This window comes from Meles meles, unplaced genomic scaffold (assembly GCF_922984935.1).
Source record: "Meles meles unplaced genomic scaffold, mMelMel3.1 paternal haplotype, whole genome shotgun sequence".
In the NCBI taxonomy this organism is placed as follows: Eukaryota; Metazoa; Chordata; class Mammalia; order Carnivora; family Mustelidae; genus Meles; species Meles meles.
Genome location: NW_025721254.1, coordinates 70,336 through 97,496, shown reverse-complemented (window position 1 = coordinate 97,496; position 27,161 = coordinate 70,336). Strand labels below are relative to the sequence as shown.

Below are 27,161 nucleotides of genomic sequence, written 5' to 3'. Positions count from 1 at the left end.
TCTGCTCAGCAGGGAGCCTGCTTCCTCCTCTCTCTCTGCCTGCCTCTCTGCCTACTTGTGATCTCTATTTGGAGAAAAAAAAGAAAGAATGGCATCCCTTCTCAACTACACACACAGCTTCCTCCTCATTTAAGCAGCAGTCACCATGGTAGGTAGGACACTGATAAAAAGTGTCAGGTCTGGGGCGCCTGGGTGGCTCAGTGGGTTAAGCCACTGCCTTCGGCTCAGGTCATGATCTCAGGTCCTGGGATCGAGTCCCGCAGCGGGCTCTCTGCTCGGCAGGGAGCCTGCTTCCCTCTCTCTCTCTCTCTGCCTGCCTCTCTATCTACCTGTGATCTCTCTCTGTCAAATAAATAAATAAAATCTTTAAAAAAAAAGTGTCAGGTCTGTCCACAAGATGCAGTCCTACATTGGCGTGAACAGCTTAATAGGAAATGTTGCAGTGGTGCAAAATACATTTAAACTTAGAATTTTATTTACCTAGCTGATGTTGTGAATTATATTTCAATTCCAGACACATTTGAACAGAATTTTTCGTTTGGGTCATAGTTATGTTTTGAGGTGTGAGTGGTGGTATAATTGAAGAATTAGGGAACCTTCTAAATAGCGGTGTGTGTTTGTGTATCCCATCTACGCTGAACTGTTGGATGTAGTTCCAATGACTGGACTCACAGGGGTACAACTAATTCGGGGGTAATGCTTAAAAAGTACTGGAAACAGAGGTTTATGTCCCATGTCAATGAATTTGAACTTTATCCTGAAAAACACGGGGAATCATTGAAAAATTTTGAGCAGGTGGGCGACTTGATCAGAGCGGTGTTTCCCCAGCCTCTCTCATTGGTATAACACCTTCATGATTTGTGCCATATCTATCACCTATCGTTTACTCAATGTTGTTTAAACCTACTTTTACTCTTTTTGCCAGTGTACTTAAAGAGGTAACTCATTACCAGCATTGCTTGCCATACTATTCAAAATCAGAGAACAACTGTTGACATGGAATAGTGTTCATTTATGAACAACTTAAAAGCTTCTCATGCACCATTCGTGTTAAGTCTGCCACACTTTGGGTCACTCTCCTGTGTCGTATGGACTGAGACGGGTGCCCCCTGAAGGCACAGAAACTGGATTTGCACCAGATTCTCAATGGCCAGGTCGGGTCTTAGATGTCACCCGGAATCCTGTTAGACAGTTGTAGGAGTGAAGTAAATCAGCCACAGGCCAAGGAGCTAGACATAAGTTTGTCTATGCCTTGTAAATGTCTGCAGCATCACCAGCGCTCCGGAAATTTTAATGTGCCCATGAATCTTGTACAATGCAGATTTCGACTCAGTATGGAGATTCTGCATTTCTGACTCCAAATGGTATTGATGCTGTTGGTTTCCCAACCTTGCTGCAGTCGCAGAGACTGTAAGTTCCTGAAGGACAAAGACCACGCCTTAATCTTGTGTCTGACACAAGGCGAATTCACAGTTAATACTCATGGAAAAAATGAACTTTCCTCCTCCGGATAGTGACATGACTCCCCATAGGCAGGTTTCAGCTCAGAAGTTACCCCCCGCACACACCCCCTACTCTTCAAAACCTTTTTTCTCATATGACAATTATAGTTAGGTTTTTGTCTCCTACGTAGCCCCAGCCTAGAATATGCATTTCACGAGAGCAGAGACCTTAGCGGGGAGGACTACCGGGACTTCAGGATTCATCCATGTGTGTCTCCCGCGGGTGCCGGGAGTCAGAGCAGCGAGTTCATTGGTCAAGGTCTCTACCCTCATTAGGCTAATGATCTAGTGAGGACTTCAGCACGCAAGAAGCAGTCATGCCCGGCTTCGAAATCCAGGTCTCTTCAGAAAGGCAAACAGATACGGAGACTCTTCTCTACAGGGCCCAGTCTCCTCTACAGACTTGCGGGGAGCGGCAGGTGCCAGGGCTCAGGGGCCGGATTGAGGCGGAGTCTGGGGCAAAGGGGCTGTGTCATGGGACAATCCGGTCGGGAGACTCCAAAGTGGCGGGGTGGGGGGTGTGATGGGCTGACCTAGACGTAGAGCAGGATTACAGAGTGCAGGATACAGGATATCCGCGCCAGGACGAGAATTCAAAAAGTGGCAAAATAAGTAATCTTCTGAGTATTTCCGTACAGAACGTTGTGTCGGCCTATACTGCGTCTTGGAGGAATTGGACTGGCCCGACCTCCTCCAGGGAGCAGTAGAGCGCGGTCCGCCTAGAGAGTCCTCTTCCCGGCGCCGGCGTGGGAAAGAGCGCGCGGGGGGAGCTGGGAAACGCCACTCGTCGGCCACCGTCTTGCTTTCCTTCCAGCCGGCCGTGACCGTGGATTAGAGCGAGCTTGAGCCGAGAAGCTACGAAGCGGACCCGGGCAGCCGGCGGGCACAGGGCAAGGTTGGGGAGCCGTTTCTCAACAAGGTGATACGGACCGGAGGTGCTTGGTTTGGAGCTCCGGGGCCTTGAGCTTCCGTCGGCCCTTCAGACAGACGGACTCTGCGGGCCAAGTGGTCTGCAAGCCGGGTGGGTCGGGCATTGGAGGCCCGGGTCGTGCTACGAGCAAAAGAGACCTAACGCCGGAAAACCTGAAGAGAATAGGGAAAGGGCTTGAGAGCGGCGGTGAAGCGAGTCGGTGGCGAAACCTCTGAAGGTCACTGCTGCACTTGCGTGCCGGAGGTGGAAACCGTGAGCTCTGGGGGCCAGGGGCCGGCGTAGACCTAGCCCTCCACCCTCGCCCTGTCAGCTCTGGCTCTGCTGCTTAGTGTATCATGGAACATCGGTTTCCGTGACCGTTAAGGGGGCTTATGAGTAAAATCTTAAGGAAGAAATGAGCTAATGCCTGTATAGTGCTTGTCACTATTCTAGAACTTTATTATGGTGTCCTGCCAGGATTACGTGTTTTTCTTGAAGTCTTGTTAGAGAAGTCTGGGAGGGCCTCTTGGCCGGCCCTCAGGAGCTGCTTAAACGACTCCACCAAGCCCAAGCGAAACATAGTTGTTCCTTGCGGCAAACTCCTCAGATGTCAGGGTGCTACCACAGTGGAGCGATGGTTCCCAAGAGGGGAGGTGAGGAGCACTTTTAAGAATCTCAGCTGGGCCCGTTTCCCCAGGGGACAGTTGGCAATATCTGAGTACATTTTTGGTTGGAACAACCTGTGAGGGAGTGCAGCTGGCCGCTAGAGTCCAGAAATGCTGCTAAATATCTTGCAGTGCATATTTCCAGGATAGAAAACATAATTTAGGAACAGGATATACCACAGAGTCTCGATTTTTAGAAAGTAAGGTGTGTGTGTATCCATCCTGGAAAGATACTAAGGTATTAACCGTGGTTACCTCAAAGTTATTAGCATTTTTTAAACATGTCTTTGGTCTAAAGGAAATTCTAAAGAAATTGGTACTAGAATTCTTTGAGTGATGGCAGCATTCAGTAGGGGAAAAATGGGATTCCACGCTGACTCAAGAGATGTGGGCACCATTCGCTTTAGGGCACACATTCTGGTAACTTGATTCAGTCACATTACCTTAGCCTAACGATTCTCAACATTATGACCCATTCCCTAGGAACCTTTTCAGCCGATTATTTCTACTCTGGCTCAGAGTGAATTTTTAATGTCAGAGACACTGTCTCTGCATATGTACATGTATATATATTTGTTTTATAAATAAAAGGAGTAAAATGTTTTTCTTGCCCCCGAGGGCCAATTTTCACTCCTTGGGAGCAATAGTCCTCCTGTTGAGGATAGGTTTTAAGCCCACTATAAAATGTTAATAATTTTTTTTAAATGTTCATAGTACTTTGTTTTTAATAATCCATATAAGACAAAAGAAATCTGCTACACGTCTGCTAAAATCACATAATAAAAGTCATAAGCTTAGTCTCATTTTTTTCAAATTCAGGCCAGTATGTGCTCTAATTTTTTTCAGGCCTATTGTTTGTTTGTTTTTTACAATTTTATTTATTTATTTGACAAAGATAGAGATCACAAGTGGGCAGAGAGGCAGGCAGGGAATGAGGGGGATGCAGGCTCCCTGCTGAGTAGAGAGCCGGATGCCGGGCCCAATCCCAGGACCTTAAGATCATGACCTGAGCAGAAGGCAGAGGCTTAACCCACTGAGACAGCCTGGTGCCTCTTCAGGTCATGTTTTTTTTTTTTGGTTTTTTTTTTTTTTTTTCTTAGATTTTTTTTTTTATTTATTCATTTGACAGGCAGAGATCACAAGTAGGCAGAGAGGCAGGCAGAGAGAGAGAGAAGGAAGCAGGCTCCCTGCCAAGCAGAGAGCCCGACGCGGGACTCGATCCCAGGACCCTGGGATCATGACCTGAGCCGAAGGCAGAGGCTTAAACCATTGAGCCACCCAGGTGCCCCTCTTCAGGTCATGTTTTAATCTTTTTTTTTTTTTTTTTTTTTTTTTTTTTTTTTTTTCCCCAGTACAGCTTTACTGAGATACAATTCACATGTCATACAGTTCACCTACATAAAGTGTATAATTCAGGGGCATCTGGGTGGCTCAGTCGGTTAAGTGTCTGACTCTTGGTTTCAGCTCAAGTCATGATCTCAGGGTCATAAGATCGAGCCCCATGTCAGGCTCCACACTGGATATGGACCCCTCTTGAGATTCTCTCTCTCCCTTTCCCAACTCATGGGCATGCTCACACTTGCTCGCTCTCTCTCTCGCTCTCTCTGTAAAATAAAGAAAATCTTTAAAAAAAAAAAAGTACAGCACACAGTTCAGTAGTTTTCACTGTATTCACCGTCATGTAACCATTACCACGTTAAGTTTCGTTCTTTTAATCAATAGTTTAAAAAATAAAAGCAGTATAATTCAGCACTAGATAGTCTGTAGCTCACTACAGTAGCTTTTAAGCCTGAGTATTTTCTGTTGCTCCGCAGTTTTAATTTTTTACAGCTTTTTGTATCTATACCAACATAACCTCACAGAATGTTCTTAATTTTCTCAGGTGCCTTACTTTGTCCAGAACCATTTCACAAGTGCGAGAATGGCTTTGATTGGACTTGGTAAGTTGGGAATTGCTTGCATGTCAGTCTGTTTCTTTAAGAGTAGTCTTTTTAAGCTGTAGTTATGTGAGCACAGGATTGAACCATATTTAATAACTCAGTCCTCTGTGGATGTCAGACGGGCACTGTGTGATAGGATCTTAACTGGTAAGTTGTTTGTTTTAGTAAGCAGAATCCAACATTTAACTATGTAAACTACTGGCTTTGAGTTTATTACAGTATTTGAAAAATCTATGATAAAGGGCAAATTTCTCTAAGCAAAGTGGTTTTACAAGTTTTTTGTTTTAAAGAAATATAATGTAATTCAAAATAGGTGAAGGGCACGAACAAACAATTCATGGGGGAAATGTGTGTGTATATGTGTGTAGCCAGTTATTAGAAAAGTTAGCCTTGGGGCACCTGGGTGGCTCAGTGGTTAAAGCCTCTGCCTTCAGCTCAAGTCATGATCCCAGGGTCCTGGGATCGAGCCCCGCATTGGGCTCTCTGCTCAGCGGGAGGCCTGCTTCCCTTCCTCTCTCTCTGCCTGCCTCTCTGCCTACTTGTGATCTGTCTGTCAAATAAATAAATAAAAATCTTAAAAAAAAAAAAGATAGCCTTGCCTAATAGTTAAAATTTTAACCCATGAGATTAGCAAAAATTAAAAGATTGACACTGCCCAGTATTAACCAGGGTTGGAGAAATTAGGCATTCCCAAAAATTGTTGGTGGGAATAGAAAGTCGTATATTTTGGCGTTCTCTTTAAGTATATTCAAATTTTATATATTGATACATTTAGACCCAGCGATTTTATCTTTAAGGATTTATCTTACAGAAACAGTTGGTCAGGTTTAGAAAATAATTTCACCAAGATATTTTTTGCAGTATTGTTTTTTGGTTCATTTGTTTTGTAAATAACCACATAATTGAGGTACAATTCAAATACCATAAAACCCACCTTTTAAAAGTATACGGTTCCATGAGGTTTATTCTATTCAGAGGGTGTTATAACTATTACCACTATCTAATTTTAGAACATTTTCATCAGCCCTCCCAAAAACCCTGTATTCATTACAGTCACTCCTTATTGCACCTCCTCCTTGCCCCTGGCAACCAATCTCCTTCCTGTCTCTGTAGAGGTGACTCTCCCAACATTTCATATAAGTGGAATTCGGCAGTATACGGCCTTTTATAACTGACTTCTTTCACTTGGCATCTTTTCAGAGTCCATCCATACTGTAGCACGTGCCAGTGTTCCATTCCCTTTTCTGGCTAAAATACTCCATGATCACTTTTTGTTCATCTGTTCATCACTTGGGCATTTGAGTTGTTTTCAACTTTTGGCTGTTGTAAATAAAAGCAGTCACATATAAGTTTTAGTTAGAACCACCTGTTCTAACCTGTTCCTTCTTCAGGGTATATCATAAGTAAAATTGCCAGGACCTGTGGTAACTGTTGTCTGATGCAGTTGAAGCATTTGACATCCCCCCAGACGCACAAGGGTTCTAGTATCTCCACTTCATCACCAGCACTTACTATTATCTGTCTTTTTGGTGATGGCCATCCTAGCGTCTGTGAGGTGGTACCTCATTCCCTTTGTGTCTCCCTAAGAACTAATAACATTGAACATCTTTTCGTGCTTTTTGGGCATTTGTATATCTTCTTTGGAGAAATGTCTGTTCACGTCCTTTGCCCATTTTTCAATTGGGTTGGTTTTTTATTATTTTTGAGTTGTAAGAGTTTTTTATGTACTTTGGATACTAAATCCTCATCAGATAGATTATTTACAATCATTTTTTTCCCAGTCTGTAGGTCCATTTCACTCTTGAAAGTGTTCTTTGATGTGGTGTATATTACATATAGTGGATACTACTCAGTCATCAAAAAGAATGAAATCTTGCCATTTGCCACAATGTGGGTGAAACGAGAGGGTATTATGCTAAGTGAAATAAGTCCGTCAGAAAAAGGCAATTATCAAATGATTTCACTCATAGGTGGAATTTAAGAAACAAAACAGATGAACATAGGGGAAGGGAAGGAAAACGAAAAGACAAAATCAGAGAGGGAGACAAGCCACAAGAGACTCTTTAACTGTAGGAAACAAAGGGAGGGTTGCTGGAGGGGAAGTGGAGAGGAGGATGGGGTAACTGGGTGGTGGCCTTCAGGAGGGCACATGATGTGATGAGCACTGGGTGTTACGTGTAACTCATGAATCACTCAACTACTTCTGGAACTAATAATACACTATGTTAATTGATTTTTAAGTTTAGCAAAAAAAAGTGTTCTTTGATGCACAGTGCAGTATTGTTTTAATAGCCAATGATTGGAAACATGCTAATATCCATCAAGAAGGGACTGATTAAGTAAATGATAGTACATCCGTGTAACGGAATTCTTTTTTTTTTTTTTTTTTTAAGATTTTTATTTATTTATTTATTTATTTGACAGAGAGAGACCATAAGTAGACAGAGAGACAGGCAGAGAGAGAGAGAGAGAGAGAAGCAGGCTCGCCGCCGAGCGGAGAGCCCGATTCGGGACTCGATCCCAGGACCCTGAGATCACGACCCGAGCCGAAGGCAGCGGCTCAACCCACTGAGCCACCCAGGCGCCCCCGTGTAACGGAATTCTTTATAGCCATTAAATGTTTGCTCTAAAACACTCAGATATAAATTATGAAAGACAAGTTAGAAACAATATAAATAAAATAACAGCATTTTAAAAATAAGAAAATGAGGATGATACTAATACAAGTATCGAAAAAAGTTCTAGATGAGTGTGTATTAGTGAACTATAAAGGGAATCTCTGGGAGAGAAGCATGGCTGGGGGGGACTCTTGTTTTCTTTACTTGAATGACTTGAATTGTATAACCACATATTATTTTTAAAACATGTTTTACAATTTGTATTTTAAAAAGTATGGTTCTAGCTCTGTTTTGTTTCTATTGAAATAGGTGTGAGTCACCGTGTCCTAAAGCAAGTTGCAGAACAGTTTCTCAACAGGAGGGGTGGGCTTGGTTTACCTGGTGCGAAGGCCAGATACCGTGGAGGTAAGCATTTTGTTGTTAGGGCCGATTTATCAGAAGGACGTGTCCCAGCACAGTAGTGTATTGGAGTAGGACAGGCCTGATTACTTACCACCAAACAGACTCCGTGTGGAAGGAAGGGATTAGATTGCTCCGGTGTTGTGTATTAAACATGTTTGTGTATGTGTCGTGGGGAGAGCAAGACGGTATGCTGGGAGCACCAGGCCACAGAAAACCGTAATCTTACTGGGTTAATACTGTGTCGTAGAGAATACAGAAGAATAAAGCCAATGGTGACCAAACCTCTTTCTTCCTCACTCTCTCCTTCCGTGGCACCAGGTGAAATCCGAGAGCAGAATGGAGACAGTCTTGTTCATGCTGCTCTTGTAGCCGAAAGTGCTGCCACAGGAAGTGCGGAAGCAAATGCATTTAGTGTTCTCCAGTATGTTCTTGGTGCCGGGCCACATGTCAAGAGGGGCAGCAATCCCACCAGCTCTCTGTACCAGGCTGTTGCCAAGGGAGTTCACCAGCCGTTTGATGTGAGTCTGAAGAGTCAGCATCTGTCCTTTTGTTTGTAAAGGCTCAGTATGTATGATGCAGTCCTGTTGATCTGCTTTTAAAATTTAAGGTGAACACAAAGAAAATCTTCGTAAAATTGAAGAGATAGCCAGGCTTGAGTTTAGTTCCTTAGGGTCTAATAAAAACCTTCCTGTCTTTTCAGTTATTCTAATATAGAAAGAGGGGAATGCTTAAAAAATCAGAAATTCACCCTTCAGTGCCCTTTTGAATAAAGTTTTAGATACTAAACATTTTCCTAGATTCTCATTAGTCTTTTTTTCTGGATTTTCTTTTTTCCTCTTGCGTTCTTGTGGCTGTTTTGTGAATTTCATTGCTCTTCATGTTTTCCAACCGAATGTACAGCATGTGCGCTGAGAAATGTTTACACGCCCATCCCTCCGGTTTGAGATTAAGTTAAAAAAAAAAAAAATGAGGGGCACCTGGGTGGCTCAGTCAGTTCAGTGTCTGCCTTTGGCTCAGGTCAGGATAACCAGAGTCCTGAGATCAAGCCCCGCATCAGGCTCCCTGCTCGCTGGGGAGCCTGCGCCTCCCTCTCCCTGCCGCTCCCCCTGCTTGTGCAAGTGTGCGCTTGCTCGCTCTCAGATAAAATGTTTAAAAAGAAAAAGAAAAATGATGTAACAAAAAGGTGTGTTACTCTAGAACACACTTTTTATGACAGAGTAAAATGCTAAAGCTTTCAAAATAATGATACTTAAAAGAATAAAAAATGTTGGCAAGCAGACTGCTTTAATGAGTGACCATCGTTTGCCCAATGTGATACCCCACATGACCTCCAATGGTAAACCTTTAAAAGGCAACAAATATACTACATTATGGGATTCAATATTGTTCATGATTTTATAACAGTACATGGCACAAGTAGGTAGTCTTTGGCCATTTGACAGTGAAGAGTAGAAATAAAGTCAACCCCTCTGTTCATTCCTCTGTTTAATACTGTCAATCCAAAGTGAACAAAACTTACAGAATCTCTGAAAGTAGGAAAGAGTTTTATTAGAGCCCAAGTCAGGACCCAGGAAACGTGGCCTTTGTTTATTTGTTTGTTGTTGTTTTTTAAGGATTTTACGTATTTATTTGACAGAGAGATCACAAGTAGGCAGAGAGGCAGGCAGAGAGAGGTGGAAGCAGGCTCCCTGCTGAGCAGAGAGCCCGATGTGGGGCTCGATCCCAGGACCCTGGGATCATGACCTGAGCCGAAGGCAGAGGCTTTAACCCACTGAGCCACCCAGGCGCTCCTGGGAACATGCTCTTCACAGGGAAGAAAGTGCTCTGGAGGATGAACAGTTTTTATAGGATTATTTACTTTTTACATTTTGTAAAAGCTCAAAAGATTTCTAGATTAGCATACAGGCAGGAATCACAAGTTTTTTTGTAAAGGAATGCAGGGAGTAGGGGCAGTGATCATTATTTTAAGGACAATGTGATTTTCCTGTAGGCTCCTCATTCACAAAACAGATGTATGGTGCATGCGTGTGTCAGGCCAGAAATCAGTCGTTTGGTGTGAGCAAAGTTCATTATATATGGTCATGTTGATTTAGAAATCTAAAATGGGGCGCCTGGGTGGCTCAGTGGGTTAAGCCTCTGCCTTCGGCTCAAGTCATGATCTCAGGGTCCTGGGATCGAGTCCCACGTCGGGCTCTCTGCTCAGCGGAGAGCCTGCTTCCCTTCCTCTCTCTCTGCCTGCCTCTCTTGTGATTTCTCTCTGTCAAATAAATAAATAAAATCTTTAAAAAAAAAAAAAAAGAAATCTAAAATGGTTCTGCTGTATCTCAGGCTTTTAGAGGGTTTTTCTCTCTTAAATGATGGTTTCCAAAAAAAAAAAAATTTTTTTTTTAAGCAGAGGAACCTTTTTCATCTTCGTTCAACCTTTTTCATCCCAGCTGCAATGCTGAACACAAAAAATGTTCACTTTTAAAGAAATTTTTTAATGTTTACTGGACCCTGAATGCCTTGGAATGTTCTCTGTAGAACCTTGGAGTTCCCTGGAGCATAGTTTGAAAACCGTTACCTTAAATTAGTCCTAATATTAAATTTAGCCGCTGCTTTTTAAATTCCCTCTATGTTTCCTCTTTCCTCGTTCATGCTACTGTTTTCTTCATGCTAACTCTTTACCACTGAATGTTAATGATGCTTTTGGGTGGCTGGAGTTCAGTTCTAATCAGTGATGTAATTTAATGGAAATTCCTACTTTAGCATTTGGCCAGAAATGTGAGGTATGAATAGGATAGTCTCAAAATTGTAATTCAACTTCAAATCATTAAAGAGCATTTCTTCTTATGCTTTCTATGGGCTAAGCCAGTGGTTCTCCAACTTTAACATGCATAAGAATCACCTGGAATTATTTTTGAAATGCGGCTTTCCAGATTGCATCTATGGGGATCTGACTGAGTAAATCTGTTACAGGAACTTGAACGTCTGTATTTTTAAAAACAGCCTAGGTGATCTTTATGTAAAGCGTCCACATAAACACTGGGAAACACGACACTGAGCATTCGTGTTCACCTTAGGGAGCTTAACACTCTGCTCAGACTGCAGACAGCAGTACCCAGTCCTGAGGCTGAACTTGCGGCTACCTTGGGTATCTGATAACGTCTACTGAGCATTTCCCCCAACCCTTTGACTTTAGTCTGTAGGAGAAGTGCAAGTGAATTGGCAAAAAAAAAAAAAGAGGTCACCAGCACTAGCCGAGGGAACACAGCAGGCTTGTCTGATACCGAAGCCCACAGTGTGTACCACTCAGCCATCCTACAGCTGTGATAATACTGTTCACAAATAAATGTTTACGTTAACCTTTAATCATCAAAGAACGTTAGAAAATACCCAGCAAAAAAGCAAAGCAAGGGGTCTGTTTTAGAGAGATTTAAGTGAAAATTGTTAAAACCATTATGGTTTTGAAAGAAGTAACCTGCATCCAAAACACTGCAGTCCTTGCCAGAACTGGTTACATGAAATCGTAATTCATCTCTTTTGCTTGTACCATGAAGGTCCCAGGTTTTTGTCTCTTTGGGAAATTGAGCCCTGTTTTCCCTGGTAAGATGACATACGGTAAAATTTCGTTATATTTCAGGTTTCCCCTTTTAACGCCAGTTACTCAGATTCTGGACTCTTTGGGATTTACCCCATCTCACAGGCTGCCGCATCTGGAGATGTAAGTTGCAAACTCACCAACTCTCACAAGTGTTTTTCCTCCATTAACATGTTTTTAGTAAAAAAAAAAATAGTGTTTGAAAGGCATGACTGATCAGAGTTCTGTATAGTGTAATATCATTACCATGTGTCTGCCTATAACCAACTGAAAAATGTTTATTCATGGGGCACCTGGGTGTCTCAGTGGGTTAAAGCCTCTGCCTTCACCTCGGGTTATGGTCCCAGGGTCCTTGGATCGAGCCCTGCATCGGGCTGTCTGCTCAGTGGGGAACCTGCTTCCCTGCCTGCTTCTACCCCATCGCCTGCCTCTCTGCTTACTTGTGATCTTTATCAAATAAATAAATAAAATCTTTTTTTAAAAATTAAAATTAGGGCTCCTGGGTGGCTCAGTTGGTTAAGCGACTGCCTTCAGCTCAGGTCATGATCCTGGAGTCCCGGGATCGAGTCCCACATCGGGCTCCCTGCTCCATGAGGAGTCTGCTTCTCCCGCTGACCTTCTCCTCGTTCATGCTCTCACTGTCTCTCTCTTAAACAAATAAAATGTTTAAGAAAAATAAAAATAAAAAAAAATAAATAAAAATAAAAATAAAAATAAAATTAAAATTAAAAAAAAAAGGTTTATTCATGCTTCCAGGAAAGAGGGAAGAAGTGTCTCCTAGGTATTTTGGTTCTGTTTGGGCAGGTGGCATTGAGTTGTCTCTCTGGGACATGTCCGTTGAGAACTCAGGTGACACCAAGGCCAAGATATATGTCCTCCACGTAGAGATTGTGTTGAAGTCAGAGTTGTGTGTGAAAGACTAGGAGAAAACGGCAGCTTAGTGACTAAGGAAAATGGCCCAGAAAGGAAGAAGAGAAACTGGTATTTTTAAGAGGCCAGGAAAGAGAGAATGGTTAACACCATTTTGATCCACTCTGGATTACCATCCAGTTCGTTACCAGAGAGCCCTGGTGGTTATAGTAGAGCAGGACATCACTGGTAGTATTATTTCAGTTTTCACCCGAGTGCTGGAAGGGAGCTCAAATGTATAGTGTTAAGGAATGAATGAGAAGAAACTTGAGGTTGGCATTGGCAGGTGGAACTCATATTTGCAGGGGAGGTGGGTAGCAGTTTGAGGAGAGCTTACACTGAGAGATTAAGCTGGGAGGGAATTCATACTGAAGGGAAAGACTGGAGCAGATACAGAACACAGGAAATTATAAATGGATCAGGTGCAAAATCGTGAGCGGGTGGGGTGCAGAGTACAAATGGACATTTTAGTCTTGCACACAAAGGCTGCTGGGGGCAAGATAGGGAAGTACATCGCAGTGAGGGAGGAGGCTGTCATGTCTTGCGAGTAAGAGAAAGTAGGAGAGTTGAAATAACGAGATTTGGGAGAAATGAATGGCTAGATACACATAGAATGGGCATCAACAGGGTATCTCGAGGTGAGAGACCACAGATTCCTACCGTAGTGACGTCCGACACTTACGGCACATGTAAGTGTACACATATCGTCGTGTATTCATCATTTCATAGTTTTTCTTCGGTAGTATTTCTTTTTTTTTTTTAAGATTTTATTTATTTATTTGACAGACAGAGATCACAAGCAGGCAGAGAGGCAGAGAGAGGGAGAAGCAGACTCACTGCTGAGCAGAGAGCCGGATGGGGGGCTCGATCCCAGGACCCTGAGATCATGACCTGAGCCAAAGGCAGAGGCTTAACCCACTGAGCCACCCAGGCGCCCCTTCGGTAGTATTTCTGATGGAAAAGTGGAGGGGGCAGGTCGTAGGGTCGATCCAGGGTTGGAAGTCTGCAAAGTGGGCAGGTCAGAAGTATGGGCAGATGGCGAGGGAGTGGGGCACACTGCTTGAGTGACTGAAGGAGTGATTCGTGGATCTCGCCGGAGAACTGAAGCCAGGGGACTTGATTGAAAGGAGACAAATTAAGGAACTAAAGATCTTGATAAAGTGGAACAAGGATTGTGTGATTAAAGACTCAGGCCAGGGGTTGTGGAATGAAGGATTTCACAGAGAGGGCAAATTCCGGTTACATCCAAGTCAGGTGGGGCTGTGCAGGGAAAGAAGGTCCCAGAATTTAGGTGAATAGGGATAGGTCAGTGACCCAGGATGGTACCAAGGTTGGGATGGAGAAAATCATGGACTGGTTTTATGAACTTATACATCCAACAAATATTTGCCAAATGCCCACCCACATCACTGGAACTTGATTCCTTCTTGACTCTGACATCCCAGGCAGGGATAAGCTTTATAAATCAGCTGTGTGTGAATTACTGCTTTCTCCTTAGTGAGTAGTAAGGGATAGCAGTATTAATTCCATGATGCTTTGAGAGTCTGGGGATATTTTAGAGCTATTTGTTCTTTACAGGGCATTAGAAATGGCTTTTTCTAAACCATCCTGGCATTCTCTGTGCTCTGCCACTATTTTTCGAAAAAGCTTGGCTCTAGGCAACCCTTTGGGGTTCCCTCCCTCTTCGGGAGCTTTGTACTATCACTCAGTAATAAAGTTTGCTATCGCTCCATAAACCTTACTCTGCTGCCCACCAGAAATCAATAGATAGATGACAAAGCTTGCTACTTGGGATATTACCGAGGTACAAACAGCTGCTTTATGGAACACTGGAAGAAGAAGGAACACATAGTGGCAAGAATCCCAAATTGGACACCGTTCTCTTTCTCTGGAACCAACCTTATTACATCTTACATTTTTTCCTCTGTAGAGGAGCATTTGATTACTTCATGAGTCTCTGGCACTGATCAGAAATGACCAGCTTTCTCTTGTCTATCCTGGGTTATCAAGGCTGCCTATAACCGAGTAAAAACGATTGCTCAAGGAAACCTTTCCAATGCAGATGTCCAAGCTGCCAAGGAAGTTGCAGTATTAACTGTGTTTTGTGTTTCAACTATTTGAGAGTTGTGTTTTTTTTTGTTGTGACATATGCCCAAAAGGATGGAAAGGTACAGAAAAGTATTTAAAAGGAAAGGGAAGGGGCACCTGGGTGGCTCAGTGGGTTAAAGCCTCTGCCTTCGGCTTAGGTCATGATCCTGGGGTCTGGGATCAAGCCCCGCATCCTCAGCGGGGAGCCTACTTCCCTTCCTCTCTGCTAAGCAGGGAGTCCGCTTCCTCCTCTCTCTGCCTGCCTCTCTGCCTACTTATGATGTCTGTCTGTCAAATAAATAAAAATAAAATCTTTAAAAAGCAAAAAAGAAATAGATATACTGTGGATTTTTGCAAATGGTGGTAATTTAAGCCTAAATTACCCTTACTGACACACCTAGACAAACCAGTGATGAACAGTGCTGAGAGCAGCCTAGAGTGGCAACAGAACCCCAGGTCTCCTCCATTCCATCCATCCCAACTTCCCCGTAGATAAAAGAACTCAAAGATAACAGTTGGAAGGACCAATGTAAACAAATTGCAGTAAACTTGAAAGCACTGAATGTTTCTAATTATATCACTCATTTTACAGACAGATAAATTTATTATACATATTTTGTTATTAAAGTTACCCAGTAATTGACAATTACAAGGATAAATCTTTGCAGCTGACTGGAACGGGACAAATTACAGGCGGTACAATGAGGTGAAACACCTCAGCCTTGGCAATGGAACTGTAGACGATTCATATTGAACAGCTGTGCTCACATGTCTTAAATTTTCTTTTTAGAGATTCAGAAGGTAAAATCACCACTAGGGTTAAGTATACCACACCCAGCAAATGAAACGGATGGTAAAACAAAGCTGATTGTAACTAAAAGGTACTAATAGCAAGTGAAAACTGGGGACCAACTCAGTGCAGCACTGATGGGGACTGTATTACAAACGGCTCTTTAGGACTCCACGGAGCAGGGGCATCGCAGCGTCTGGTGGGAGTCCTCCAGAACTCCAGCAGCACGTTCGTTTGATTCGGGGGTGACATCTCTTCTAATAACCTCATGAACCTTAGATGAATTCTATAGCATTGTGTATCATTTACCCAAAAAACAATAAAGTTAGGCATTTTGGGTCCATTTTCCTGCATTGAAGAGGACACTTTACGTTTTCAGTGGCTGCATGTAATGAACGGAGAATCTGCTGTAGCTGAAGCTGTTGTTAATCTCCGGGTGATATTCATGTGTATTAGTCAGAGAAATAAAAGCCTTGGTTGTGTGGTCTTACTCTAGCACCCAAGAGAGTGAAGATACTGTGCGAAACATTGGGGTCTTAGAGGAATTTTCCTTGATATACTTTGTCTTTTTTAAAGGTCACTAAAATGATTATAGAGATGAAGTCATTTCACTCGGGAAGTAAACTGAAATGAGACTCTGGGCAGATAAGGAAACTAGTAACGCTAAAATCTATGAAAGGGTACGGATGTGGCAGTCCTACTATTTTTCAAAAAATTCCAAAGCATTTTGGAGCCAGAAAGAACTACCTGAAGCTTTAATAAGATAGTTAACAGGGAAAAGAAAATACAGTGGTTTTTTCCATTCTAAACAAATGAACAGGTATTTCTTCGCATTCTACAAATCACAAATAAGTAGAGATTTAAGAGTGGCTGGGCAGTAATAAGTTAACTAAATCCTCCCAGTCCCATGAAGTTATTTTATCCCTGAACACTTTCTGTTGCGTGGGCGCACCGGAATACAAGACACTTTTCTTGAGAGAAATGTGTGTAACCTGTCTTTTTGTGTTTAGAGATTTTACTCCCTGACAGTTGCTCCCAAAGTGACAGCCGCGGCCGCCCCTGCAGGAGTGCCTTCACAGCCTCAGGACCTTGAGGTCAGGCCCACTGAGTGGCTCACTGGAACCCACACACGGCCTGTCTGTCTTTGGTAAGATAAAAGCGTTGATCACTTCTCACTTTATTTTAAATACAGTTTACCAAATTACCAAACGGCTTAGTGATGGCTTCTCTGGAAAACTACACTCCTGCATCAAGAAAAGTTTGTTCATTAAAACCGGCAGCAGATCTGAGGACTCCAGCAACTTAGGAACCTCTCATGTGCTTCGTCTTGCATCCAGTTTGGTAAGCATCTTTACTGTCTCACTCTGTTCAGGAATGCTTCGGTATCTCGATCGTACAGAAAAGAAAAGCTATTGTGTGTTTTGTTTTATAATACTTAAACTAAAAAAGGATCCGCTGTGTAGGTAAAGTCCTTTTTGAATCTAATGACAGTTAGACATTAGATTGTGATGTAGTGTGATGTTTGCCAACTTGGCATTAAGAAATTCCTAAAAATACAATTGTTGTTTCTTTTTCCAGACTACTAAAGGAGCTTCATCTTTCACGATAACCCGTTCAATCGAAGCAGTTGGTGGTAAATTAAGGTTTGTTAAAAACAAGTAACAGTAAATGAATAGTGAAAACACTGGAAAATACTCGATTATGAGGGAACTTTTCTGTCTTATCAAGGCAATTAAGGATTTGTTAAACAGATACAAGAAGAAAGCTACTGGGGGCGCCTGGGTGGCTCTGTGGGTTAAAGCCTATACGTTCGGCTCAGGTCATGAATCCTGGGATCGAGCCCCGCATCGGGCTCTCTGCGAAGCAGGAAGCCTGCTTCCCTTCCCCTCTCTCTGCCTGCCTCTCTGCCTCTTTGTGATCTCTCTCTGTCAAATAAATAAATAAAGTCTTTAAAAAAAAGAAGAAGAAGAAGGCTACTGAATTTAACTACATCAAAATGTAAAACATCTTTATGCCTTAAAGTGAACATTCAAGTAACTGGCAGTAAGATTTGCAACATACATAACTTGGAGAAGATTATTTGGAAAATATAAAGAACTACAAATTAGAAGACAAGCAAATAGGAAATGGATGGACAAAGGATAGGAACCGTCTATTCCCAGAGGCAGAAGCCAGAAACACTGATCTTTACTTGGAATCACAATGTGATGCTATTACCCGACAGACTTATGTATCATGTTGGCGGTGTTGAGAGGGAGAATCTTTTCTACGATTAGTGGAATAAATTGATACAACTACGTAGAAAAGAATCAAGAGAAATCTAGTCATACTGAAAGGAGCATATATTTCAAATTGAGTTTTTAATCCACCTGGGCAAAGATACTGTTTATTTTGTAAAGCCTGGAAATACTTTAAATAACATCTGCAGGGAAATGGGATAAGTAAAGTGTGATCTAGTGATGTGATGAGTCTAGAACACAGCAGTTAAGGGATGAACTAGATTATTCCAGTTAAATGTTTTGTGGAAAAACAAGATGTTTTTGAAGGCATGAGTTTTTTAAAAAAAAAATAATATGTAGTGCTATCTTTAAAAAAACAGGGGGTGCCTCGGATGCTCAGGTCGTGATCCTAGGATCCTGGGATCAAGCCCCACATCGGGCTCCTTGCTTGGCCAGAAACCTGCTTCTCCTTCATCCCTCTCCCCCTGCTTGTGTTCCCTCTCTTTCTCTCTCTCTCTCAAATAAGTGAATAAAATCTTTAAAAAAAAAAAAAAAAAAGGTAGTGCTTACAATTATGCTTGTCTCTAGAGTGGGAAGGAGGGAGTGAGTTCAGCCGGAGAAGAGTACAAAGACATCTTCAGCTTTAATTGCCATTTTTTTAAGTTGTAAAATGTACATGAAATTTACTGCTTTAAGTGTACAGGCCTTTGACGTGAAGTGGCATTAAGAAACCTTCACTACCATCCTTCTGCACAATATTTTTTTATGTTCCCCAACCGAAACTCTAGCTATTAAACAGAAACTCCCCCCTCTCTTCCTGCAACCCCCTACAGTGGCCATTGTCCGTTTTATGATTTTGACTTCTCTAGGTTCGTCCTGAAAGTGGAATCACGTTCTTTGTTCTTCCAAGACAGACTTACTTCACTTCACTCTATTTATTTTAATTTAATTTAATTTATTTAAAATTGAATTTAAATCTGATTTGATTTTATTTTAAGTTAGCAGGTTTGCACAAACTGTCACCAACGAATATTAAATCAATACCAACAACAATTTTAAGTAAATGAAATCGTAATGTGCTACTAAAAACTATTTCCTTTCCCTCTGATAGTTTCAGTGGCACTTCAGAGTCTCTTAGCAAATAGCAGTTCCTCTGACAAAAATCATTTCTAATTCAGCAGTGCCACACACGAGGTCAGCAGCACCTGAGAGCTGGAGAGCACATGAAGTTGGGTGGAGTCCATTTACGTTCACAGAAGTCACCACAGACTGCCTCCAAGTCTTCAAAACTTCTGTATTTGTCTATTCACTGAAGCAACCACCACTGACACCACTACATGTCCGACATGGCCCTAAGTGTTTCTTTAATGTCAAGATTCGTTTCATCTTTCCGGTCATCTGTGAAGTGGGATTATCATCATCCCCATCGCTCACATCAGGAAATGACACGTACAATGGATAAGGAACGTGGCTTATAAGAGGCAGAGCTATGATCCGCTTGGATCTGGACCCCATGCTTTAAATCACTCTGCTGAGTCGCCAAGAACCTATGAAAAGTCCAAGTCTTCACCCCAAACGTTCTTTTTCCCGACCCTATAGGGGCCCCTATGTGGCCCCATTCAAGGACATTCTCTCAATTCAAGGACATTCTCTCAGTTCCTTTAATGGTTCACACTCCTGCCCTGCTCTAACGGAACACCCTCCCACACCCTAAGACCATTTGTCTGAGCCTTCTGTCCGCAGCATAAACTGACTGCCTAAATTACAAACTAGTGCACATTGTATCTAGGCACTCAACACAGAACTGCAATTGCGTGATTCATGGGTCATTATTTGCTTCCTGTCTTTTCCACCAGGTGGTGAGTACCTCAGACATCCTGTCAGTCCTGCTTATCATGTGTTCCCGATCACTGAACACCCTCCACCCACCCAAAAGGAAGGGCCCACCACAAAGGACACCCTCAACAATTTCTGCTGAATGAAAGAATGAACAAAATGCACTCCAGCCTCCTGCTTTCTGATATGTGATACTTGTCTGTGAAAACTACGCTGCGGGCACTCCACCGCCAAGTCCCTTAAACAACAGGCTATGTACTGTTGAATGCAACACCTCCTAGGTGCCACTCTCATCCTCTCAGTGCGTTGGGTTCCTCATGCCGGTGGGCAAGGAGCCAAAGAAACGAGGGACAAGTGCAAGTGAGCTTCCCTGATTCTGAGTACATGAGGCACTCGGGGCGCAGACACAGAATGGGGGCAGGGAGAAGTCACTGAAGCATCCTGTGCTGCCCCCATGCCCCATGTGAACAGAAGACCGGCAGTTTCAGGAGCCATGGTCCAACAAGGGCAAGGGCTCAGAGAAACTTCGCAGGGTAGCGGAGGGTGAAGGTGAGGCGTAGGAACGAGGAGCTCCGCACCAACCGCAGGAGCAGGGATCATAGTTTTACAAACTCTCCCGCCTTGAGAGACTTGTCTGAGAATTTAGCTGGCTCCCAGCTGGATGCGGACTCTGTGACTAATCAGACTTGTACATTTTCTCTCCGGGAAGAAGGAAGGACATCTTGTTTGCAAAAGCGGAGGTCAACAGGGCACTCTTGTTGATGCAAGGGGCGGACCACGTGAGACACCGCTTCACCCGACTCCTACCACCCCTGAGATGCCATGAAAAGCAGGTGCCCTCGGACTGCGCCCCAACTCACCCCTTCACCTGGACCCCACACTTCTCATCTCCCCAAGGCTTCCCTGTTAGTGCCAAGCTGTTGGGCGCTGTGGGACTTGAGCTGGTACCCTGGCATGCAGACTCAGAAGTCCGAGGCAATCAGCACACCGCAGGAGAACCTGTGACCGTTGGAAGATGAGAGCTGGTGGGGAAAGCATCCCGCCACTCCAGCCCTCTAGAGGCACTGGCCTGACATGCAGTTTACGGAGCTTCTTTGATCTCCTGGTTGATCCAAGCATTCTTAAGCAAGGTGGTCTTTAGCTTCCAGGTGTTTGAGTTCCTTCTGAACTTTTCCTTGTGATTGAGCTCCAGTTTCAAAGCATTGTGATCGGAGAATATGCAGGGAATAATGTCAGTCTTTTGGTATCGGTTGAGTCCTGCTTTGTGACCCAGTATGTGGTCTATTCTGGAGAAGGTTCCATGTGCACTTGAGAAGAATGAGTATTCTGTTGTTTTAGGGTGGAATGTTCTGTATATGTCTATGAGGTCCATCTGGTCCAATGTTTCATTCAATGCTCTTATTTCTTTATTAATTTTCTGCTTCGATGATCTGTCTATTTCTGAGAGAGGCGTATTAAGATCTCCTACTATTATTGTATTCATATCAATATGGCTCTTTATCTTGATTAATAGTTTTCTTATGTAATTGGGTGCTCCCATATTGGGGGCATAGATATTCACAATTGTTAGATCGTCTTGGCGGATAGTCCCTTTAAGAATTATGTAGTGTCCTTCTGTATCTCTGACTACAGTCTTTAGTTTAAAATCTAATTTATCTGATATGAGAATTGCTACTCCGGCCTTCTTTTGAGGCCCATTGGCATGAAAGATGCTTCTCCATCCCTTCACTTTCAGTCTTGGTGTATCCTTAGGTTCAAAATGGGTCTCTTGTAGACAACATATGGATGGGTCCTGTCGTTTTATCCAATCTGCAACCCTGTGTCGTTTTATGGGCGCATTTAGGCCATTCACATTGAGAGTGATTATTGAGAGATAGGTTTTTATTGACATCGTGTTGCCTTTGAAGTCTTTCTGTCGATAGATTGTTCCTATATTTCTGTTCAATGATATTCTTGGGATTTTTTCTCTTTTATAGGACCCCCCTTAATATTTCCTGCAGTGTCGGCTTGGTGATTGCATAGTCTTTTAAGCCTTGCTGGTCTTGGAAACTCTTTATCTCTCCATCCATTTTAAATGTCAGTCTTGCTGGATAGAGTATTCTTGGTTGCATGTTCTTCTCATTTAGTACTCTGAATATATTTTGCCAGCCCTTCCTGGCTTTCCAGGTCTCTGTGGAAAGGTCTGACGTTATTCTAATGGGCTTTCCTCTGTATGTAAGAAGCTTCTTTGTCCTAGCTGCTTTTAAGAGGGTCTCTCTTGAAACATAATTCCCCATTTTAACTATAAGGTGCCGTGAGGACTTTCGAGAATCTAAAATCTTGGGAGGAGATCTTTCTGCCTCTAGTACATGAACATTGTTTCCATTCGTGAGATTGGGAAAATTTTCATAGACAACTTCTTCCACTGTATCTTCTAGACTTCTTTCTTTTCTTCCCCTTCAGGGATTCCAATAATTCTGACGTTGGAACGTTTCATGGCATCTTTTATTTCCCTGATTCTGTTTTCGTGGCTTCTGAGCTGTTTGTTCCAGGCTTCCTCCTGATCCTTTCTCTCTATCTGTTTGTCCTCCAGATCACTAATTCTATCTTCTGTCTCAGTTACCCTAGCTTTTAGAGAATTTAGATTGGACTGGAACTCATTGAGAGCATTTTGAACATCATCCCTGGTGGCTTTCAGTTCTGCCCTAACATTGTGAACATCATCCCTGGTGGCTTTCAGTTCTGCCCTAATCAATTCTGTTTGGTCATCCATGGCTTTCTCCAACCTAGCTATTGCCTGGATAATTGTTAGTCTGAATTCCTTTTCTGACATATTGTCTATGTCGATAGCCATTAGTTCTGTTGCAGAAGGCCCATCCTCTGTATTTTTCTTCTGTTGGGTATTCCTCCTCCTAGTCATTTTGGTAAGAGATGACTAAACAGATGCAGCTGGACTTATCGATTGTGGTGCAGTCAATGTGCACCCTGGAACGCTTCTGTGCAATCAGGATTCCCCACCCAAATGAGAGAAAAAAGAAAAGAAAAAGAAATAGAGAAGAAGAAAGAAAAAAAAGGGGGAAAGAAAAAAGGAAGAAAAAAAAAGAGAGAGAGAGAGAGAGATAGGAATAAAAGGGAAGATACAAGAGAAGGCTCAGCCCAAATGGGCCACAAGGTAAGATTTGTGGAGTATACAAACAAAAACAGACAGACAAAAAGAGTGATAAAAGTATATGACAAGAGAAAAAAATATGTATATATAAGCAAAAAAAGGGAAAAACCTCCTCAGAAAGAACCCCAAGTATAAGATTTATATATTGTCAGGACAGACACAAATTCACAGAAACACTGACAGAAGGAAAAATTGGGAGAATGGTTATAGATTCTCAGTGTGGGTGAGGAAGGTTATTTTGATTCTTCCTGAAGGTATCTTGATGTTTTTGTTAAGGGACTCAACTTTCCTAAGTTACAGGGGGATTAGAAACTGGTTTGCCTATAGGGGTAGCATTGATTGGGGAAAGGGGATTACCTTGAAGTTTAACTCTATATGTATAGTAGAAAATAAAAATTAAAAAAAGAATAAACTAGACTAAACTAAGTTAAAATTAAAAAAGAATTAAAAAAATAGAAAAACAAAAGAAAAACACGGGTGTATGTATCAGAAATTTCAGGTTAGAAGGTTATTAAAGAATTTGATGTACTGGACATCTCAGTGTGATGGTAAATAGGTTAAAAAATTATCTGTATGTATATAAAAAAAAGAACCAGAATATTGGTAAAGAGTTAAAAATAAAAGTTGTATTTATGAAGTAGTGGTGGTTGTTCTCTTGTAGTCTTTTTTTTTTTTTTTTTCCTTCCTTCCTGGTTGGTTTTCTGGGGGAGGGGCCTGCCACGTGGGTTTTCAGACAATGATGTTCCCTGAGTTAGGTCCTCCCACTCCCCTCAAGGGGGTGAGCTCTTTTTTTTTTCAGGAAACTGTTTTGTTTTTTTTTTTTTTCAGCCTTTTGTTCTCTGGGGTTTTTATGTTCTTTCATCTGCTTTCTCTCGCCTTGACAGCTTTTGATGGTTTTCGGAGGTTTAGAGGAGAGCAAACAGCACCCCAACCTCCCTCTCAAAGAGATGCCTCAGACTGTTTTGCTAAAGCTGCTGGCAGAGTTGGTTCTGGGTCACTGTCCCTGGGGATGCAGGAGCTCCTCGTTGTGCCCAAAACCAGGGCAGCGGTGGCTGTCTAGGCCGCTCCAGACCGCCAGAGAGGTTCCGAACAGAGGTCGCGCACTGAGATTTTCCCGCTGTCCCGGGCTGGGAATGTCTGGTTTTTCCGGCTGCCAGAGCTCCAGGCTAGCGCCTATGAGCACCTATCCCAAGGGAGGGTGTGGGACGCGCGCGTTTCAGGATTGCCGTCAGGCCAGGCTCCCAGCCCCTCACGGGAGACAGACCCCACTCGTTCTCGGGCGCGCTAGCGTTCAGGTGCACTCGCGGCTCAGGGACAGAGACCTGATTTCTCCGCCGCACTCTCTCTGGCTCCGCGCCAGGGGAGGCTGTCCTGGGTCCGGGGACTTAGGTCCCTGACCCTAACCGCCCAGGTTCCCACTATTACCCCCCCCCACCGCGATCCTTTGCTGTTTGTTTTTTGAGTGCTTTCAACCAGACTCCAAGTTAATGCTGGTCCCCAGATGGAGCTTCTTAGGGGACAGTCACACTTCAGGGCCGCCAACTTGATAATGCTTTCCCATACGGGCTCTTCCTCCTCCCTGTCCCCCTCACGTGTTCTCTGATATCACACCACCCAACAAGGGGCATATTAGCCCTCTGCCCTCAGAATTCTGCTTTTAGGAGCAAACCAAAGATACACAGAACAAAAAGTATAGAGGTAGGAAGTTCCAGAGTTCAGATCGATAAGTGCCCTTTCCATCTCTCTAATCTTCCGTTTTGATGTGTTGCGGTTTTGTCTTCACGCTTAATGCTTTCCTGGTTTAAAAGGACTGCAGTAACTCCGAGTGCCAGAACATCAAACAAAATTGTTGAAATTCTGAAAGAGGGGAAGAGGCCATTTCCCTTTCCCCCCTAACACAGGGGTTCAGTCTCCTAGAAGCTCCTCAGAGTTCTGCGGGATAACTTCTCACACGTCGCCGGCCAGAACTCCATCCCCATCCATTCCTGACACCAGGAGGAACGGAATCTCTTAACCCAGTCATCACTGGGGACTGGAGAGGACCCATCCTCCCCGCCAATCACATTCCTGAACAAATCCGGAAAGGAACGGAGAGCACCTGGCACAGCGGGTCACAACATCAGACAATCGGCGAACCCAAGAGTCCTTCTCAGCACTCCACCTTCGTCCACCTTGCGTTATAAAGGCCAAACAAACAAGATGCTCACTGTCCAGTTTCTCCTACAGCTAGGGAGCCATGCGCTCTGTTTCCAGACGTTTGTATGGAAGGGGAAGTCCTCTAAGGGGCTTCATCTTGGCCCTCCTTGATAAAAGTATAATGACATGAAATGAGCTCGAGCTCTCTCTCTCCCTCCCTCCCTGTCTCTGGTTACCCTTCTGATGTCGTTAGACTTGACGGTGAGAGGACATGATTCTCGGAGCTTTGGCAGCCACCTTGCAACCATGGGGCAATAAGCCTAAGTATGAAAAACTAATAAGCTGATACGGGGGGAGTAGGATGATGAAAAGCACCTGGCTCCTGAATTACATCCTTGAACCACTAAAGTAGTTCTGTGATTGCTACTCTCTGAAGTTCCTAGTTGTATCAGTTCATTATCTTTCTTACTTAGCCTGTATTAAAGTACTATATTACATGCAGCTAAATAAGCCATTCTAACTGATAGAGCAACCAACAGTGTCCGCCATTTCTAGGAAGTATTGCTGGACCTACAGACCACAGCAGCCGTCCCATCCCCCGGCACTGCTATCACAGTTATTACTGCACTGCGCTTTCACTGTTTGGTTGAACACAGAGTCCTTTGAAGTACCTACGGTGCACAAGCCAAAGCTGAGCCCCAGCCATGGAGACTGTGGTACAGGACACCAGTGGGCTGGACCAAGTGACCCGCAAAGTCTCTTACAACTTGGGAATCGATCATCCCGATTTTGTTCACATAAATGTCCCCTTTCCGTGTATAAAAAAGTCTTTTTACTCACATCATGACTTAACAAGTTGCCAGTTTGTCTTCCAAAATGAGGAAAATACAACAGTGCGAGTTGTAGAAATGTTCCCATTCTGGTTGGGATGTGGGGAGTTTCCCAGTTAAATTTCCACTTTGCAGATGATGTGGGGGTTATTTATTATTCTGAACAGGCCTGTCCCCGTTCTCCTTCAGCAGTATGGAGAAGGAATATGGAAAAAAAAATGCCTGTGTACAAACATTCACTTGGAAATGGTATGAATAATGGAGTTCCTGTGGTTATGGCTAACAAGTCACTTGTTTCCTAAATTTTCTGTGTGCAGGAAAGGCACATGGAAAAACTCTCATCGATATGCTTTTCATGGAAGCTAAGAACCCAAAACCTCTTCACATTGTGTGGTATTTGTAGAGTTCATTATCAACTATAATTAACAGAGGAACTGTCTTTCTGGAAGAACAGAAAATAGAAGACTAAAAATTTGGGGCGCCTGGGTGGCTGAGTAGGTAAAAGCCTCTGCCTTCGGCTCAGGTCATGATCCCAGGGTCCTGGGATTTAGCCCAGCATAGGGCTGTCTGCTCAGGGAGAGAGCAGGGAGGCTTCTTCTACCTCTCTCTGCCCGCCTCTCTGCCTACTTGTGATCTCTGCCTGTCAAATAAATAAATCAAATCTTTTAAAAATAAATAAAATTTAAAATCGACCAAATATCTGTCTGTAAACAGAAGCCTTTTATAAGTAGCAATGACGTCTTAAATTTATAATACACCTTGTGTTCAGAAAACATTCCCAATATTTGTCTCTCTTTTTTAATGTTTTATTTATTTATTTGAAAGAGAGACAGATCACAAGTAGGCAGAGAGGCAGGCAGAGAGAGAGGGAAGCAGGCTCCCTGCTGAGCAGAGAACCCGATGCGGGGCTTGATCCCAGAACCCTGGGATCATGGCCTAAGCCGAAGGCAGAGGCTTAACCCACTGAGCCACCCAGGCGCCCCAATATTTTGTCTCTCTTAAGTGCACAAATTTCTTGCTGCATGACCAGAGAGGAGAGAGAGAATGAAATTATTTCTCCTCCAATTTTGTGCCACGTACTTTATAGTATTATCTAATTAATTAGGTTTTTTCCTTTAAAATATACTATTTGAAATTACATACGTAAAAAAAATAAATAATACACACTCGTTGTAAAGTTTTTTGGCAATTCAGCGGCATAGAGATTAAAAAGCGAAAGTTCTGTTTCAGCCCCCTTCTCTCAATTTCACTCACATTCCTGGGGATAGATCATCTCTATATCCTTGCATGTGTAGCCATAAAAGACTTTTTCTTGTGCATTTTCATAAATACACGTATTCTTACAGGAATACATAAAGAAATCATATTTCATTTATTCTAGGATACAGATGGGGTTTTTTTCCTCAAATTAAGAAATCTCTGAAATAAGGATGCATCTTACAATTAAAGGCATTGTATGGTGGCCAATTCCTTTCCTTCTTAGTGGCACATAAAACCATGGTGCATCTCAAAGGATGTGGCATTTTAGAGTAACAAAATACAGCGGCCGCAGCACTTCCACAGTTACAGAGATGCACGGTTGTGTGAA

General features: G+C 43.0%; 1 protein-coding gene across 7 annotated transcripts; it reads left to right on the top strand.

Annotated features, from left to right (window-relative positions):
• Positions 1–4,951: 4,951 nt before the first annotated feature.
• On the top strand, positions 4,952–20,546 carry LOC123936227 (cytochrome b-c1 complex subunit 2, mitochondrial-like). Of its 7 annotated transcripts, none has more exons than XR_006817172.1 (8): positions 4,952–5,017; positions 7,945–8,040; positions 8,356–8,555; positions 11,660–11,740; positions 16,597–16,745; positions 16,983–17,047; positions 18,805–18,992; positions 19,480–20,546. XR_006817172.1 is itself a non-coding variant. In XM_045996894.1 (7 exons), exons 1-6 carry the CDS (start codon positions 4,999–5,001, stop codon positions 16,708–16,710), a joined length of 594 nt encoding a protein of 197 aa, XP_045852850.1. In that variant the 5' UTR covers positions 4,958–4,998; the 3' UTR covers positions 16,711–16,745; positions 16,983–17,059. The 7 variants fall into 7 exon arrangements, 4 of the variants coding, with proteins under 4 accessions (XP_045852850.1, XP_045852852.1, XP_045852851.1 ...); XR_006817171.1 differs by having other exon boundaries at positions 18,802–18,992; XR_006817173.1 differs by lacking the exon at positions 18,805–18,992.
• The last annotated feature ends 6,615 nt before the right edge of the window (positions 20,547–27,161 follow it).